The 17,562-nt window shown below is 46.7% G+C and overlaps 1 protein-coding gene across 6 annotated transcripts in view; it reads left to right on the top strand.

Moving 5' to 3' along the window:
- The window catches only part of Srrm1 (Serine-arginine repetitive matrix 1), a 49,330-nt gene extending 39,098 nt beyond the window's left edge, over nucleotides 1-10,232 (top strand). For 4 of the 6 annotated variants that reach the window (XM_084592906.1, XM_084592911.1, XM_084592926.1 and 1 more), the window contains 4 exons: nucleotides 929-1,069; nucleotides 6,093-6,308; nucleotides 6,455-6,592; nucleotides 9,084-10,232. In XM_084592906.1, coding sequence (XP_084449032.1) covers nucleotides 929-1,069; nucleotides 6,093-6,308; nucleotides 6,455-6,592; nucleotides 9,084-9,230 — 642 coding nt within the window. In that variant the 3' untranslated portion in view covers nucleotides 9,231-10,232. Of the gene's footprint in view, nucleotides 1-928; nucleotides 1,070-6,092; nucleotides 6,309-6,454; nucleotides 6,593-8,292; nucleotides 9,051-9,083 lie in introns of those variants that run through there. The other 2 variants (XM_084592919.1, XM_084592916.1) reach the window with 2 other exon arrangements.
- Nucleotides 10,233-17,562: the final 7,330 nt, after the last annotated feature.

The following is a 17,562-nucleotide window of genomic DNA, read 5'->3' as shown; positions in this document are numbered from 1 at the left end:
CCCAGAACTGAGCATGCGCAGCTGGGGTTGGTGGTTTGTTGTCAACCAGCAGAGAGAGCCTTGTGAAAAAGGCTTATTGTTGCTGTGAATGGCCTTCGCGGTTCGGAACCAAGCGTTGCTGGCATCACATTCCACCGTCTGCCTGCGGCTCGGGTGCGCCGAGCTGACACTGCCAGCCGGCTCCACCAATGCGATGACACCCTGCCGTCACATGCTTCCCCCCCGAAAGCCAATGGGAGTGCAAATGCCACATTTCTTTTTGGTATTTTATTTATGCTACCGATAGGCGAGTGGAAGCAGCAGAGGTGACAGTTTGAAGACGAAAGGTGGTTCTTTCGAATGAGACCAAGATGGCTACGGTGCCACTTAAGAAGTGGGAGCTATGTATCGCTGAATACGGTTGTTTTGGGGCTATTTTCGGCCCGAATTCGGGTGACACCGATCATATAAATTGGCATTGTGACTAAAATACTGATCTTAGAGACAAGAAACTTAGCATGTAGGTAAAGAGCTACTGATTTCGACAATCTCATTTTCTAAAACTGGATGTTTTCACGATTTTTTCTTTTTTTTTTATCCGAAATATTCGTGTCCCTCTTTAAAAATTTCAAAGAACTCGAGCCATGTTTTGAGCTTCAAGTCACTCCTTTCTTGTTCAGTGCGCTGAGGCCGCTGAGGCATTTCCATTTGAAGTCCCATTTGCACTTTGGGGCAGAGTCTTTTTCCTAGCTTTGTTAGTGCCTTGTCATACTAAACTTGTTTATCATTTGTGCACACATGTTAATCCAAACAAACCCCACTTCCGACCTTTGGTTGATGTTCGGCACTCTCTGGTGCCCTTTGTAATGTTGAGGTGCATTGATTACTCACTTATGTGCGACGGGGATTGGCCGAGCTAGTGTACATGTTGTGTTATGCCTTTGTGCAGGTGAGACCACCAGACTCGGGCAGCCAACGGCATCAAAACTCACCTCCGCACAGAAGGCCAGCCTCCAAGGAGGCATCTCCGCCAGCCAAGAAGAGCAGGGATCCCGAGAGGCAGCCTAGCAGAGACCATGGTTTATCACGAGTAAGTGAGGTCACTCTACGATCTCTGAAGCTCGTTCTTCCATCGCGACGTGTACTAAGTATTCAGTTTGATAGTGAAGTGACATGATGAATATTTGATTCGATACGTAAAAAGCACTACTCGCAGAAAAATAGCCGTTTTCACACCTGAACTGCCTGCTGCTGAGTTGACGAGCTTTCTTGTAGTGATGTTTTCGAGTTAATGTCTCCTTGAGATCGAAAAAAATACTCGCTCAACGACATACGAGCAACATTTTACCACGATGTGGCGAGATACGACAATAGTGGCGAGTTTTAATGCTTGGTGCAGCTTCACAGATTTATTTAATTCTCAGTGTGTAAATAAAATTGTACAAACCTTCGTTTTTTTTTTCATAAGTCAAGCCCGACTATATTGAACCTGTCTACATCGAATTATCCCCTGTATCAAACAATTTATGAACACCGTAATGTTGCAGTGAGAATATATAGCAAAAAGTACAGATAAATCAAACAAAAGTAGCTGCCACGAGCGATATATTGAACTTCAAGAAGCGCGAAACCGCCCGAGAAGTTGGCTTTCTTGCAAGGCGGCCGGGCAGTCTTTGTCACCACCTCCTCTCCACTTGCTCCCTTGGATAGCCCCACGGCCACCCCCTAACAAAAGTGGTTCGACCGCTCTCTTTCTCTCTCGTGTTCACTCACAGCCACGTGTGCCTACGTGCGATCACCTCACTAACTGCTGAAGATTGTGCGCTTTATTGCGTTGTAGAAATGTAGTGCTCGTCCACTCTGTTAGAGATGGGCTGCCACGAAATGTCAGAACTTACCAATATCCTCAAAGCCAAGATAATCAGGAGAGTGTAAGTCGGAGAGAAAAAAAGACTGATGTCGCCGCAGTGTACAGCATCCCTAGAAGCATGCTGAGTATGGTACTGAAAATTAAGCCAGACATCGGGTCTAATGCAGACAATAGGCCTGCTGCTACCAGCGCTCGACGAGTACGGACGGCTGCATATGAAGACGTGGAGGCAATGGTGTATAAGTGGTTCGTGGGTGTTAGGTCCCTGTTTCTGGCCCAGCGATTGAACAGAAAGCAAAATCCTTCGCTCAACAGACCTGACTGGCTCAGCTTGGCTGCAGCATTTCAAGAGAATCACAGCATTATCAGCTATGCTGCCACCGGTGAAAGCTGCACGGTGGACGTGGGCAGCATGCACAAATAGATTGAAGAAAACTGGAGCGACATTATGACAAGGTACCATCCCCTTGATATTTTTAGTGCCGATGAGACTGCTTTGTTTTGGCAAATGCTTTCAAACAAAGAAACGCTGTCCTGTCTTGATGACAAGGCCCGCGGCAGGAAAGTCTGTAAAGCCCGACCGAATATCAGTGTTACTCGCCACCAACGTCGACGGGTCAACCAAGCTTCGGCCGCTTGTCCAAGTTTTGTGAGAGTTCCCAGGTGCCGTTTGCGATGGAACTACAGCAACAGACTTCGTCTCCGTCGACGACCATGTTGCGACTACCAAAGAGCTCGCTGACGGAAAGATCGTTGCCGATCTGGCTAGGGATCTCGCTGGCAGCAGTAACTGCGAGAACCCAACGAGTTCCGACCTACCATCATGTTCCGATGTATTTCGTGTGCTGAGCGTTGTTCGCCGCCACTGTGCGTCCATAGAAGGCTGGGGGCTCAGCTGCTCTCAGTCACTTGACAACATTGAGAAGTGCATATTAAGTAATGCTTTCAAAGTTAAAAAGCAAAAGAAGATCGGCAACTATTTCTCACGCTAATACTCCCGCGTTGCATGCATTTAACAAATAATGGACCCTTTCTAATAAGGTGTGGTTTGTGAATTTGTCTAATTCGTTAAATGATTTGTATCGAGTTAAGCAATAGTATATCAAACCAATTCCCCTCTTTTTTCTTTTTGTTTTTTGCGAGTTTGATATACAGTTGAACCCGGATATATCGAACTTGAAGGGGATCGTGAAATAGTTTGATATATTGATAATTTGATATGCAGAAATCGGCTTGAGACACCGCTTGTGATCATGAAAAATGATACTGTATTTGTCACGTAATCAGCCCAGTCGCTTAATGAACCCATCCCCTACTTTTGCTCCCGAGAATTCGAAAAAACGAAGTTCGGAGGCACGTCCCTCCATTTCGACCGTCGCATCCACTGCTCATTTATTGGCAGCGCGGCAAGATGCTATGCAGCGATAACGTCACGGTGTGTTTTATCTTTTGTCTATACTTTTAATAGATGTTGCGGTGGGAGGGAGCGAACTTGGCAGCGTGCCTGGTTCGATTTATCACGCCGCGCTTGGGGCGGGCGTAGTGCACTGCCACAAAATCATTGGAAGCGTGATAGCTGCAAATGTCATTTGAAGAAAACAATGCTAAGTCAGTGTCATGATCCCAGCTGACCGCGTGCTTTCGTTGATTCAGAGATGTAAGAATGGACGACTCTCAAAAATAAAAAAGTCTGCTGCTTCATAACGTTCGCAGCCGCCATCGCTTACGCTGCGCGGCATGTTCAGCCTAAATAAGGATGACTCGCGAAAGAAGAAAAAAAAAAAGGATTGTAGCTTCTTAACATCCTCTGCCGTCATAGATTAGGCTACACCGCATGTTCAGCAAGACTGCAAAGATAAATGACTCCCGCAAAAAAAAAAAAGGAAGAAAAAAACTGCCGCTTCTGCGTCCACAGCCGCCGTAGCTGACGCACGTGCAGCACGACGACACGAGACACGCGCATTTCACATCAGCCGCCGCGCGCAGAGTGTTCACAACACACACTTAAGAAAGCATCTGCAATGGGCTGAGCTGGCTTGTCCGCGCATGCGTAGTGCATGCCGCTGCGAACGAAGACCGGAAAAGAGAGTGGAAGAGGAGAGATAAAGCTTGGCAGAAGAGTGGGCACACTCTCGCGCTTCGCTCTATTGCTTTTTTCCTCTTTCTTGAACACCATGGCTGCATTGGTTCCCTCTCATTCCTTCACGCACGTGACTTGCAAACGTCACGTGCTGGGGCGCGGCAGATGCGGGTGCCCTTGGGGAAAGGGCGCGGCGCTGTCCTAGACCAACCGCCGCCGAACAGTGCTCTCTCATTCCTTCCGCGCGTGGCTTGAAAACGTCACGGGGCAAACGGCCGAGGGTGATGCAATCGTCTTTGGGGAAGGCGCACCGTGCTATGCGTAGTGCGGAGTTCAGTATATCGAAAGACCGGTGAAATTGAGTTCGATATATGATGCAGCTTTTCTATACTTTTGCATGGGATTTTCAATGGGATATTATGTGAGTTCGATATAACCCAAATTCGAAATATCCGGGTTCGATATAGCCTGGTTCGACTGTATGCGGATTTGATTGTGTCTCAGTGATTGACCCCTGTAAGCCATATCTTTCCGCTTTCACTATGATCTCATAACACACTTTATCCGGCCATCTTGTTACCTTTAGATATACAGTCGAGTCCACTTATAACGATACCAGTTTTAACAATATATCGGTCACAACAATGAAAACCTGCTGTACCATCGACTTTTTTGTTTTCTATAGTAAAATAACCCGCTTACTACAATGTACCACATTATTGGTTATAACAATGAAGTCTCGCTCCTGAGTTCTCGTGCCAAAAGTTAGTTGAATGCGAAATCCTTGAAAAGAAAAAAAAAACAGATAGAAATTCCAGCTTCTGCACCCTCCCCGCCGCACGCTCATACAATAGAACCTGTTTCTTGCCTTCTCCGCATTGTAAGCCCGCGCGCCTTTCTCCCGCTGCCCTTCCACCCCTCGGAACACAAATGGACTGCGCCCATAGCTCTGCGCTGCGCCACCCTCCGAAACACAAATGGACTTCGCCAACGCGCCGACAGCGCTGATCCACTCACTTACCCGCTCGCCCCTCATTTTGCGCAGTTCTGCAAACGGATTTGGTTGTTTGTACAAGTTGATTGCGTCGAAGTCGTTCCTGGCCACGCGGTTTCTTTGTCTCGTTTGAATCTCCGCCGAAACGTAAGATGGCTGATTCATCCGCTGATTATCGGACAAGGTTGCCAGTGAAAAGAAAGCGCATGGCACGGCTATCGATTTGGAGACGACAAGTGCAGTATCGCGAAGGAGTACGCACTATCGCAACCGACGGTGTCGACGATCACCCGCTCCTCTGAGAAGTTCGACAAAGAAAAGTTCTCGCTTGACAGTGGGCGCAAACGCCTTCGACAAGGCGCCTGACGACGACAGCGACGATGACGCGGTAGGGCAGGCTGCCTCAACGTTGTTCTTGCAAGAGGCCCTGCAGTTGATTCAGTCCCTCTGGGGCTTTGTTTTCGCGAGGGACCTTCCGCTGCACTACGTGGTGTATTTAGATGCCATGGAGAAGGATGTCGACATGCTTCACGTGAGGCAAGCAAGGTTAACGGACATGGGGTTTTCTCGTGCAAGCCAGTGAGATGTACGTGGTGAGATGCTTGCGGCGATTTCACCCCAGGGGCCTGAGTGCTCCAATCTCCTCTGCTTTTAAATAAAAGTATCGTCTTTCTCTCTTTCTCTTCACCCCTGCGTTACTTCGGGATTTTTCAAGCTGAGGGGCAGCCGCGTCGACCTTCTCGTATTTTTTACAAGAACCCTTTCGGGGCCACCAAACGATGTCTCGGCGGAGCTCGCATCTCACTGCAGTTGCAGTTTCTGCAGTTGTTATGCTGTTTTTTCGTGCAAATTGTTTATAACAATTATAGGTTATAACAATGGAAATTTTGTGGCACTTGAATATTGTTATAAGTGGACTCGACTTTAATGTGTCTGGGCGTCCTTGTGAAGATTGTGCTTACCCTGCATAATAGTGAGGTTGTATATGGCTTGTCAAACTTATTTTAGTCGCAAAGTGTGCTCTCACTTCGTCCATGTGTTAAATTGCTTAATCAGCATGAAATTGGCCAAGAAGTGGTGAGTTTACGTGCAAGCAAAGAGAATCGGTGAAGCTAAAATTGAAAAAATTTATCAGCGTCAATCATCCGGTGCTGTTGCTCTCTGTTTAGGAGCGAGAATCCGCCGAGGCGAGGCGGCCCGCTGCAAAGCCGGAACCCCCGACAAAGCCAGCGGCAAGACAGGAACCAGAGTCGGAGACGGAGTCTGAATCTGAATCGGAGTACGAAGAGGTGGAGGTGGTTGCCAAGAGCCCCCCGGCCTCCTCTGACCGACTTTCTTCAAAGAAGCCAAAGAAAAAGCGGCGGAGGGACTCTGAATCGAGTGATGTGAGTTTGTTCAGTAGTCCTATTGTACAGTCGTGCCACACAGTTCGCTGAAAGTCTTGCATGGTTGTTGTTAATGCTCTATTTGTGCCGGCCTTGAGGCACTTGTTTTTAGTGCGGGAGTGATGGTGACCTTTGCTTGCATGCAGTCCGAGGGGAGCTCTCGAAAGCGGAGGAAAAAACACAAGAAGCACAAGAAACACAAGAAGCACAGGAAGCACAAGAAGTCTAGCCGGAAGAGTGATGACAACGAAGACGACGAAGAAGGAGAGGAAGTTGATGAGGAGGTGAGCATGCCTTAGTTGTGTATTTTTGCTTTGTGCCCTACCGTTTCTGTGTGGTCACCCTGCTCGAAGCACTGAGTAATGTATGTTGGTTTTCAGACATGCAAAGTGGGTGTGCTTGTGCTAGTGGAATGTTTTGAACCGGCAACCTCCGCACGTTCAGTGTGGCATAGGTCACCAGTAGGTTGCATAATTTATGCAGTGCGGCCGCGAGTACTGGGTCAGGTGTCACAGGTAGGAGAATCTTGTAATAAAATCTGTCTCTAGGCTTTATCGTGTGATCAGCTGCTCGTGGTAGCGCAGCATGAATAAACGACGTGACTCGCCGGTAGTCCAAGTCTCACTAACCACGTTAAACTACTACACTTGGCTCGCTATGCCCAGCTCACCTTTAGCTAATGCGACATCTTGGTAGTGACTGAGTGCTTGCGAGAGGTAAGGAGAAAAGGCCCTTGCTTTTTCATTTTTATGCAGTGTGTATAATTATGTATTTTGGGTCCTTCACGTTTGTACTAGGTATGATTTGTTACCATTGGTAACCCTTGACTGGCAAGCGCTGCAAGTATAGTTTTGTGGCTGCCAGCATCTACCTCGGTTATTCATTTGTGTCATGGTTTTGAACAGAAACATTAGTTTGTACTGGCAAAACGGACCTGCGGTAGGATTGCTCATGTGTCCGGCGCACTGTGAACTCAACTTTGCTCAGATACTACCTACCTGCTAACATCACTTTCTTGTTGGGAATTCCGCTGGTCAAGGGAGTTCGACAACACTGGCAGTGAAGTATATGCGCCCATAGGGCCTGATGGAAATTGTCGTAGCGGGTTTTAGATGTAATGCTTGGCATCTGCCTCTGCCTCTGCCGTGTTTTGTTTTCAGGATTGCTTCATCATGTGTCACGAGTAGTGGTAAAAAGCCTTGTGGCTTTCCCCCTCCCTGAGGCAAAGTGGGTCTGAGTGTCTCATAAAATGAGCATGCACGAGAAGCTTGCATGACCTGTTTCCACAGTGAGTGCTTTAACATTGTACAGACCTTGTCTATCTCAATAAATATTTTTGGCGATTTAGCTGCAGACGACACAAAAACAGATTATAGAGGTGGCTCATGGCAGAGCACAATGGAGGTCAAGTGTCGATAGAGTCGCCGCTTTGGCCTGTTCACAAAATAGTTGGGCACTGTAGCGTCCCATGTAGCCAGGGATCACCGACTGCTTGTGAGTGAGAGAGTTAAGGAAACATTCCTTCCTTTTATCCTTCCGCATATGTTTCGTTATCTTTGCCTCTGTACTTTCTGAACTACTTCAACAACTATGCAAATTAGTCTAGATGCTGAGCACAACCAATTTTTCCACAACCGCAGCAGTTTCAGCGAATTACTGGAGCTGTGTGATGATATCTAACACAGAGTTAAATATGGACAAACCTTGCTTGACCTTTTCAAGAAGGATGGAGTGGAGGGGTGAGAGTGTGGAAATGTGCCTTATTCACAATAGCCTCAAATTACGTCAGCTTAGGAAAAAGATTGCTGATTACGTGGGGTAAGGTACGCTGCTTATCATTGAAATGTTTGTGAAAAAAAAAGGTGTGGAGGTTGCGCTAGTATGGAAATTTGCATTTTTGAAATTCTAAGCATGCTTGTCATTTCTTGTAGTAGGGCTGTTCTGTGATTTTGCTGAAGGTGGCCAAATTCGCTATTTCTTTCAGATCTAGCTACATAGTGGATGCCTCTCATCAGACGTCACCCAGGTTGCGCCTTTGTTTGTTTTTATTTGCCGAAGCCATTCAACAAGTTTTCTGTACAGGGGTGTGGGGAAGTGTTTTGTATATCCAGCCTTGCACCCTAAGCCTAAGCGTGCCTTGTACACGCTACTCTGAAGCACCCCAAAGTTCCGATGTCTGAAAGTTTCCGTCATGATTAGTATCTTTTATGTCGTTAGGTTCACGATGCTGTGTATGGCGGGAACCTTCTTTGTGCACACCCGTGGTGCAGTAGTTATTCCTGTCCTGTTATCAATACATGTGGTGTCTTGCATAGTCACATGTTATTGACTGCTGCTTTGAAGTTGTTAAAAAATATTTTTTTCTGATTTCTGTGTACATGGGTTATTACGTACATAGCGGTCGTAATCTCTGGGAAGAGGAAGATGTGATCAGATATGAGTTTCAGCTTTGGAAGATGTAAACACTGATGACTAGACTTTGTGTACATTTTTTATTCATGGATTAAAAGCTTCGGAGGCACCAGCTACAAGGTAGACAATTTCCACTTTATTGACAACTGCCCTTTGTTTCAAGCTCTCTTCGATTTACAGCCAAATGTGCGCAGTTCTTTTGTGCTTCGTTAAGCAAACTCCTTTGTTCACTCATGTTTGTTTGAAAGGTCTGATTAGAGAAGAAGCTGGGGCCGCATGGGATAAAGTAGAGGGCATTCAAATCTTTGCAGATCAAAAAAAAAAAGTCGCGTGTGTCTTACGGGGAGCCACTCTTCCTTCCAGAGGTCAGAAGAAGAGACTGCCGAGGAGTTGGAGCGAAAGTTGCGCGAAAAGGCCCTCCGGTCGCTGAATAAGGCCCGGGCCAGCAGTCACTCTTGCGATGATTCCCAAGGCAGCTCTGCGGCAGCATTTGTGAGCGTGGCTAACTGAAATTGGCGGGAGGGGAAAGACTCGAACGGTCGCACAGAGGTGATGCTATTCTCCGGGGAAGCGGCCTGTTCACGTTCTGCAGTGGGTATTGTGTGTGTCTGCGTGTGTATAGTATGTGCGATTCCCTTCTAACCACCTGTTGTCCACAGTTTCGATCCTCGTTTAATCTGGACGACTTCTTCTGTAGAGTTTGTTACCAAAAATAGGTCTTGCTGCGTTTGTGTTTGTACAGTCAGTATTTCTGTTACACTGATTCTGTGGAATGGACTGTGCTGTGGCAACATTGGTATCAGAGTTATTCAGAACCAAAAGCTGTCCCTGTATCTGCATAATTGGTGGGCAGGTCGATTCTGTTAATTCTGATTAAAGCTTCGTGTATTGTAATACGCTTCTAATACATTTGTATTGCATTTGGAATTCATGCTTTGTGTACAGCCTCTGAGATTACAATGTTTCCGTGTCGCTTGCATCATGCGAGGCAGTCCATAGAGACTTTTTGCTCAAATTTCAGTGACTATTGCGCTTGCTTTTTCCGCAGTAGTGAATGGGATTAAGTGTGATGTCTCTGGTAGCATGAATTGATGGTTCTGTCGGTACTCCTCCTGAAATCAAAAAACGTAATAAGATTCCCTGGTTGTATTTCACGAGAATTGCATGTCGATAGACCTAGGGCGTCTGCTCTTCATTGTGGATCCTGAACTTGCGGCTTCCCTTAGATGCATCTTCTAGTTCTTGTAAGCATTGTATGATGATGATGATGATGAAATGGAATTGCGTCAATGTCTCTTGTATAAAGCATAAAATGTTGGATGGGGGGCTTGGTGGAGCTGTGCACATGACGCATGCTTTGCGAGCGGGCCATCCTGCCATACGCACACGGTCATCGTAATACCTTAGACCCCTCTCAGATTGTCTTTATTTTTTTTTTTTTTTTTTTTTCACTCTTGTGTGAATTGGGGAGGGGGGTGATGATTTCACAGAATAAAGGCAGATTTTCTGCAACTTGCATCAGTGGTGGTCTCATTCCTTGCCAGCCTCTCATTTGAGGACATATACACAGAAGCAGCCAATTAGAGCAGTTACAATGATCTACTTAGTAGTAGGCCTCCGAGACTACATCGTAGTACTCTGCATTCGCATTGTAATCCCTGAAGGGAAGAACGAAGTAAATCCTACCGCATGGTTCCGTTTATTCCAATGTAAATTAAACCGTTGCACAATGCCCCACTACAATGGCTCAGTGGTTGGGACGCCCAACTGCTGACCTAAGGGTGTGCACATTTGGCTACAGTTGCCTGTTTTAGATGGAGGCAAAAGGCAACGTGCCCACATACTGTGGGATGTCCGTGCACAAGGAAGAAATGTACAATTTTTGGAGGCCTCTACTAGGTGCCTCGTAGCCCGAGTTGCTTTGGAACTTCAAACTTTATAAATTGAACCAACAAAACTAAACAGCATAAACAATATAAACAAGCACGTCCTGTCCACTCCTTTTTTTGTCTGTGTATTTTTTAGCGCAGTAACCCCTTTGTGGAAAAGATGAATGTTAATCAACTAGCCCAGGTTACCACTTCACTAAACAATATATAGAGCTGTGTTGGCACTGGTGAAGATATGGGATGGGTGCTCTGAAGTGGTTTTCTATGACAGCCTTCGGAGGTGTCCCCCCTGAGCAGTCCTGTAGAATATGATTAAGGTCTCTTTCTCTGCACCTAGCACAGGATGTCCTTATGCTGTCTGGAAATGTGTGTAAATTGCAGGGTTGAGGAAGGTGTTGGTTTGTAGTTTTCGTGAGACAGTTTCTTGTCTTGTTAGTGATTTGTGTGGTGGTGGGTATACTTCTCTAGAGAGTTTTAAATGTTGTTTAAGGTAGCTGTATGTGAGCAATCCTTTCATTTCGGGTTCCTCGTCATTAGGTCTTGCCGCTTGGCCGGCAAAGCCTGGAGCATGCTTATGAGCAGCCTCATTGCCTCTGTTTCCTGAGTAGGCAGGTGTCCATATGAGTTCTATATCTCTGTCTAGTCTGTTATACGTGAGGATGTTTCTAGCAGTATTTGATATTCTGCCACGCGAGAAGTTATGTACGGCCGTTTTTGAACCGCTTACAATTATATCCGCATCTGTTGTAGCAATGGCTAAAGCGATTGCGGCTTGTTCGGCTTGGTCCGAGTAGCGGACTGACTGAAGCGGCTTAATTACACAGATGGCAAAAGCACCTTCAGCTGTACTGTAGTCCAAGGTGTCTGTGTACACCACCTCATCATGATTGAGATTATTTTCTATTTAGGGTCCTAGCTCTAGCTTTCCCCCTGCCTACATGGAATGTGGGATGCATGTTTTTGGGCAAAGATTTGGAGGTAATTTTGTCACGCACTCCTTGGTAATAGCCCTGGGTGATTGGCTAGTGGCTAGGATTGATTCCCATATGGTTGAGAGTTTGTCTGCCTGCTTTAGTCGTTTGTAGCTGTGCTGTCCCATGTGCTGTGATCGGGTCTTTGATCAAGTTTCTGGGTAGGCTTAGCCCGGCCTTGTAGGTGCTTCTAATGACTCAATTTCTCTATCAGATTGGCTGAGTATATGAATCTGCTTAGTAAAAAGGCATGGATAAGACGACAAATGTCTGCCTCTTTTATTCCTCTCTTTCTAGCCGTTATTTTGTGTATCAGTTTTGTGATTTATTGCACAGTTATTTCCAGCCTGTTAATAATGACATTGCTCTGGATATAGAGCCCGAGTACTCTTAGAGCATTGACTGTAGGTATGGGTAGTCCGTGCAGATGTCTCCTTTCTTGCGTTTTCCTTCCGACTGCTAGTAGTTCAGAATTGGGTTTTGAGCATTTCAGCCCAATCTGGTTAGCGTATGACAGGACTACATTCAATGTTTCTCGAAGCGTTTCCTCTGTGTGAGCGAGCATCCGATCCTTTTCTTACCCATTAGGTAACATCGAATCAGAAGGGAGAGAGGACTGATCCTTATGAGGTTTCTCTTTCTCCTATTGCTATTTTGTCCGGTCTAAGTCCTGCGATACTTAGCTCCGTAGTCCTTCTTGAGAAAAGGAGCGAATGTAAAAAAAAGGTTTTTTTCTCTGCATTGATGTTGAAGAGGTTTGGAGAATGGTTTCGTGAGAGGTGTCGAAAGCTTTTTCCAAATCCAAGGCAAGAATGGTTTTGTTAGGGGGTCTTTTACTTCATGCAACTGAAGCATTACGTCCTGTGTAGGAGTTGACTTCTGAAACCAATCATTGAGCTGGGCAGTAGGTCATTCTCTTCTATGTAGTTCAGAAGCCTATTTAGAATAACATGTTTCATAAATTTACCTAGGCACGACATAAGAGCGATGGGCCTTAAGTTTTCTGCCTATTTTCTTTTTGGGTTTAGGAATAAAGACAAACTTCTCGTGTTTCCACATCTGCGGAAGTTCACCTTTGTTCCAATGTCCAGTAAGTCCTTAATTGCTGAGAATGACTTTAGGTCTAAGCTTCTTAGCATTTTATAGGTTACGCCATCTGGCTGTGGTGCCGAGGTAGCACGTGAGTGGTCAATAGTGGCCTAAATTTCTGCGTCCACGATATCTATGGCTAAGCCTTCGTTAGGAACTCCTTTGTTCTTCATAGGTGGCATTGGAGTTGCTACCGGTATTGAGATATCTGCTTTGGAGTTCTCTTATCAGATCTGTCTCTGGTGGGTTTCGACTTCCATAGCCTTATCAGTAGGTATGGAGGGTCTAAGATTAGACAGTTTAGGCTTGGGTGATGCGTTCCTATTTTCTGGCTGTGCCTGGACAGCAGCTGTGTAGGATTATGAAGAAGGGGTAGCATGTGTTGTCCCCCGAGTTTGGGAATCGAAATGCAGCAAGTTCTGCTTTAAGGCTCGCATTGGCTCCCTCACCTGCATATTGAGGTCTTCAATTTCGCCATCATGGTTAAAAAAGACGCCCTTAACTCTCGGGCTCTGGCTTCGTCTTCAACTGGGAGAGTGACTGTTGCTCCTGGACGAGGTGTCAGAGGCACTGTGGGAAGGGTGAGGATTCTCTTGGGTTCGCTGTAGATTCGTCTTTGTTGTAAGATCTCGACTGTCTCTTGCTTGCTTTCTTTTTTTTCGTGCGCTCCCAGTAGCTGATATTGGAACCGGAACTTGCAGTTCTTTACTTCCGGTGAATTGTTTCCCTCCGCATGTGATACACGAAAAGGTACAGGTGTGGTCTTCTCCCTCATTCGGTGGTGCGTAGTCATTGCCACATCGACAGCATAGTCGCTTTCTGGTTGCAGGACAGATGTCCTCACGGTGGCCCACTTTGCTGCAGTTGTAACATGCTTCGGCTCTCGTGGAAGGGGTACATGAAATCGTCTAATATTAGGTATTGAATGGTTTTAGGGAGCGTCTGCCTGGCAAATGTTATGGAGAAATGTTTGGTCTTGCCCATTCTTCTGGCATTGAGGATAGTGAGGTCCATATTTCTGGCTCAAAGTTCTCAGAGAACTTCTTGGTCTGTTTCTCTGGTATAAGAATTGAAGACAATTCCTCGAACAGTCTTCAGCCTGCGGGGAGTGGATATAGCAACTTCGACATCTCGGTCTGTTATCGCAGTTTCCGGTAGGGTTTGGCCCGGTCCAGATTTGGGGTGCTGATTGTCAAGGTGTTATTGCTAGGCTGTACCCTGAAACGGTCTTCGGTAACCGCTTCGACAGCGGAAAGCCATTGGGTGGTACATATTAATTGACTCCGCCACCTCAACTTTGGAGATTAGCTTGAGGTCTATTGGAGTCCTTGGTCATAGTACAACTGTGTAGTCGTAGCCTTGGTAAATTCCTGCCTTTTGTATACGGCGGTGGATTCGGTTTGACAGCTACTTCCCTCATTGGTTGACTTGTCATTCTTTTGTATGGGCGTCTCAGCTGACGTTTCTTCTTGTATTTCTTCTGCGTAGCAAATTCAGCTAGGATCCAACTGTTACCCTGGAGCTCCGCCTCTGGAACAAGTTGACGTTCAACGACATCTAACTTTCTGATGGCTTGGGGTAAATGCCGGCTCCGAGTGTGTCTCGGCCGGCTTGCCCGTTGGTTAGGCTTAGCTGTCTCCTCTTGGTCGGGGATCATAAAAGAGTCGAAAAGGGCAGATGGACTATTTGCCTGGTAAACAAAGGATATTCACATATTCCGGACAACTTCACGGTTCCTTATACAGCTAGTCCGGCTGTGATAAAAAAGTATGTCTTAAAAAACTATAATTAGTGGAGCCCATGCAGCACCATCTCCGCACGACTCACCTCCGACGCGTAAATAATTTAAATGCTCTAGGGCTGCAGATTTATAAAGTTAGGTGAAGGGAAGGGGGGGGGGGGGGGACCTGCTGTAAAACGTGCAGTTTCGTAATGAGGCACTGAAAAGCTTTTATAGTCAACTTTAAAGCTCTGCATGGACATAACTTACAAATTCTTAAAAATTGCTCCTTGCTATCGCTCGAAACTGATTAAGGCAACACCTCTCCACGGATTCTTAGTCATCCTGATCTGTTAACATAGGGTGGATCCTCCTGGTGCGCTCATTTTATTTGGGCAGAATGGGGCACGGTGATTGTGATAGTGGCTATACCCTTTTTAACGGGCAGACTGCGACGTCAACCACGTGATTAAGACAAGGTAAAAAATAAAATAAATAAATGTCCACAAAGTTCAGATCCTCACAGGCACGTTTGAGGTCCAACAGGAGCAGACCTCCCCACTGAGGCCTCACTCCACCAATGTGCAGGATGATTTGTTGCTTCGCGCGTCCGTCGTGAGACTCAGCCGCCGACACTGAATCCGTGCTGGCCCAAGGTATAACTGTACTGAAGCTTATCACCACGTGTTGCAGTGTTTCTTCTGCACCACAAATGGAGCATGTCTTTAGTTTGCCATGAAGCGTGCTCGCCACATTCTCGTCCGTAGAGCACCACAGCGTGCCTCCGCCAGCAGCCACTTCCTCTCATGTTGGCATAGCAGTCCATCTTTGCAATGGACTGCTTCCATTGGATGCCACGGTGTGATGGGCTTTTTCCTTGCCGCTTCAACCCATCTGGTTGCCTTCGCTTGCTGCACTTGCTCGCGAACCTTGGTGCATGACTCTTACCTGTATGCCGGCCCCGGCCCTGCTATGCAAACTGTCTGGAAGCTATACCGTTCGCTAAGGGCCTTTGCGCACTTAGTCCACCTGTGGTTTTGATCGTGTGGTGGGCAGTTGTTGCTTTTCTTTTTATTAACCGTTCGTGGTGTTCCTAGTTGAGGGGAAGAACATTATGATTTTTAATATGTTCGGTGTCAGTGTAGGGATTTTGTCTTGCAGAGACGTAAGTGGTGAAATAGCACATTCATGCACATTTTCTAGCCCTTGGTAAATACATTTTAATGTAAACGCCATAAAGACCCCATTTTCTAGAAAATCTGTTGGCGTTTGGAGAGAGATAAGCCACGAGCATGCCTTGGCAGGTGACACGACAGTGCACCTGTTGGTTGGCAGGTTGTGTGATGTCACAAGGCCACATGACTTGGCCGAGTTGGCAGAAGTGGTCTACTTGGGTAGCCTCTGAAGTGGTAGGTGAGATGGCAATTCAACCCAGAACCCTCTCTTGAATCTGAAGTCAGAGGCTGTACCGCTAGGCCACAGACATGTCCGTACAGCTTTGGTTAAAGCGTATTATACAAGCCACCGACTTACTGAGCACTTAATACTGTGCTGAAAGACTGAAGTGACTCTCTCTCTCTGTCTGCAAAAAAAAATACAAACTTTTTATTTTTACTCCTTGTGCTACAATTTTTTGTGCGCTTTGTTATTGAACAATAAATGAAGATGCTTTGAATATTAATAGTCACATGAGCAATATTCTCATGTAATCAGTTTATATTTATCATACATTACTAATAACTTAAATGATGGCGCCAGTCATGAAGTGAAAAGGTAACTAAGCAAAAAGTGAGACAGGCATCTTCGCCCAATATAGCTCTTGCTTCGAACCTTACTGCTTTCCGCGGACACTCATTTCACAAAAATTCAGTCCTCCGGGTTTGTTCTTTTTTCATTTATTTTCAGAAGCAGTCTATGATACGTGATGTGTCAACATGGACATCCCTGTGGACGTTCAGCAAAGCAAGCGTAGTCAGGCGCGAGATCCGGTAAAAACGTCCCCGGAAAAAAAAAAAAAAAGCCCTGAGTAAACCTCCTCGTAAAAAATGTCCCCGGAAGAACCGGCCCCGAAAAAAATGTCCCTTTTGGCGAAGTAGGCAAAAATGTCTCCGAACGGCCGGCTGAAGACCTGCACTTCCCCGTGACGAGCTGCAATGTTGATTGATGTATGTTAACTTATTACAGCGGTTTCACTTGCCGGCTTGGAGGTGACCGTGAACATCGAACTGAGGCGGGCATTCATAACAAAAAAAAAAAAAAAGAAAAATGATGGCAGCGGTAATGTGGTGACAGCGCTTCGTCTTCGCTTTTTTGCGGGGAAAAGGCGAGCTGACCACCGGCTTTACCAGATCAAAAGCTTGGAGTGATGCTTTAGGGTGGGCATGGTGCACGACCGGTTAATCCTCGCCCTACTCACACCGTCATTACTTTTATCACTTAAACGCTTCGAGTCTCGCATCAAGCGATCCCTAACGTTGGTGATACCATCTTTACCAAGGTCAGGCCTTTGAACATCTAGCCAGGACTTCTAAGAGGACTGAAGCGGTGCCACGCCGCGCTAAGCCGACAGGAGCGCACACTGCCGGCATGCCTGGTCGCACCCTGCATCAGCCGCAGGTGGCTGCTGTACCCGCCTTATCGCCGCCGAACGTCGTCCATACATCTCAGACGCGCACCCGGGAGCCCGTGTCTCAAATGCCTGCGCCGCCGCCTCACGGTCCACCAGCTGTGTCGTCTGCTTCAGACTGGCCTCCTCTCCATGAAGTGATGGCTGGCGCCTCTTCTGACCCGCTGGATCTCATGGCTGCTGCACTCCACCCGACCATGGACTTCACTCCATCCCCGGACGACGGCTGGGAAACTGTCGGCACCACTGCCAAGGCCGCGAAGCCTGCCAGATCTCGCCTGGACGTAATATCGGTCGGGCTCCAGCTCCCGCCGCTCTGAACGCTCCAGTAACGACCTCACCGTCCTGGACTTCCTCACTTATTTCTCTCATTACTAAACCTGGTAAGCATCCAGCCCTTTCAAATCTCCGGCCCATTTCTCTAACCTCCTGTGTCGGCAAGACGATGAAAAGACTGGCGCTCACCAGGCTTAGTAGGCATTTGGAGGTTTCGAACTCGCTCCCTTATTCCCTCATTGGTTTTCGTTCGCGCGTATCTGCACAGGAC

Source organism: Amblyomma maculatum, chromosome 1, assembly GCF_055883805.1.
Source record: "Amblyomma maculatum isolate TAMU_Amacu chromosome 1, ASM5588380v1, whole genome shotgun sequence".
Classification (NCBI taxonomy): Eukaryota; Metazoa; Arthropoda; class Arachnida; order Ixodida; family Ixodidae; genus Amblyomma; species Amblyomma maculatum.
Note: the sequence above shows the minus strand (reverse complement) of the source record. Positions and strands in the feature narration are given on the sequence as shown.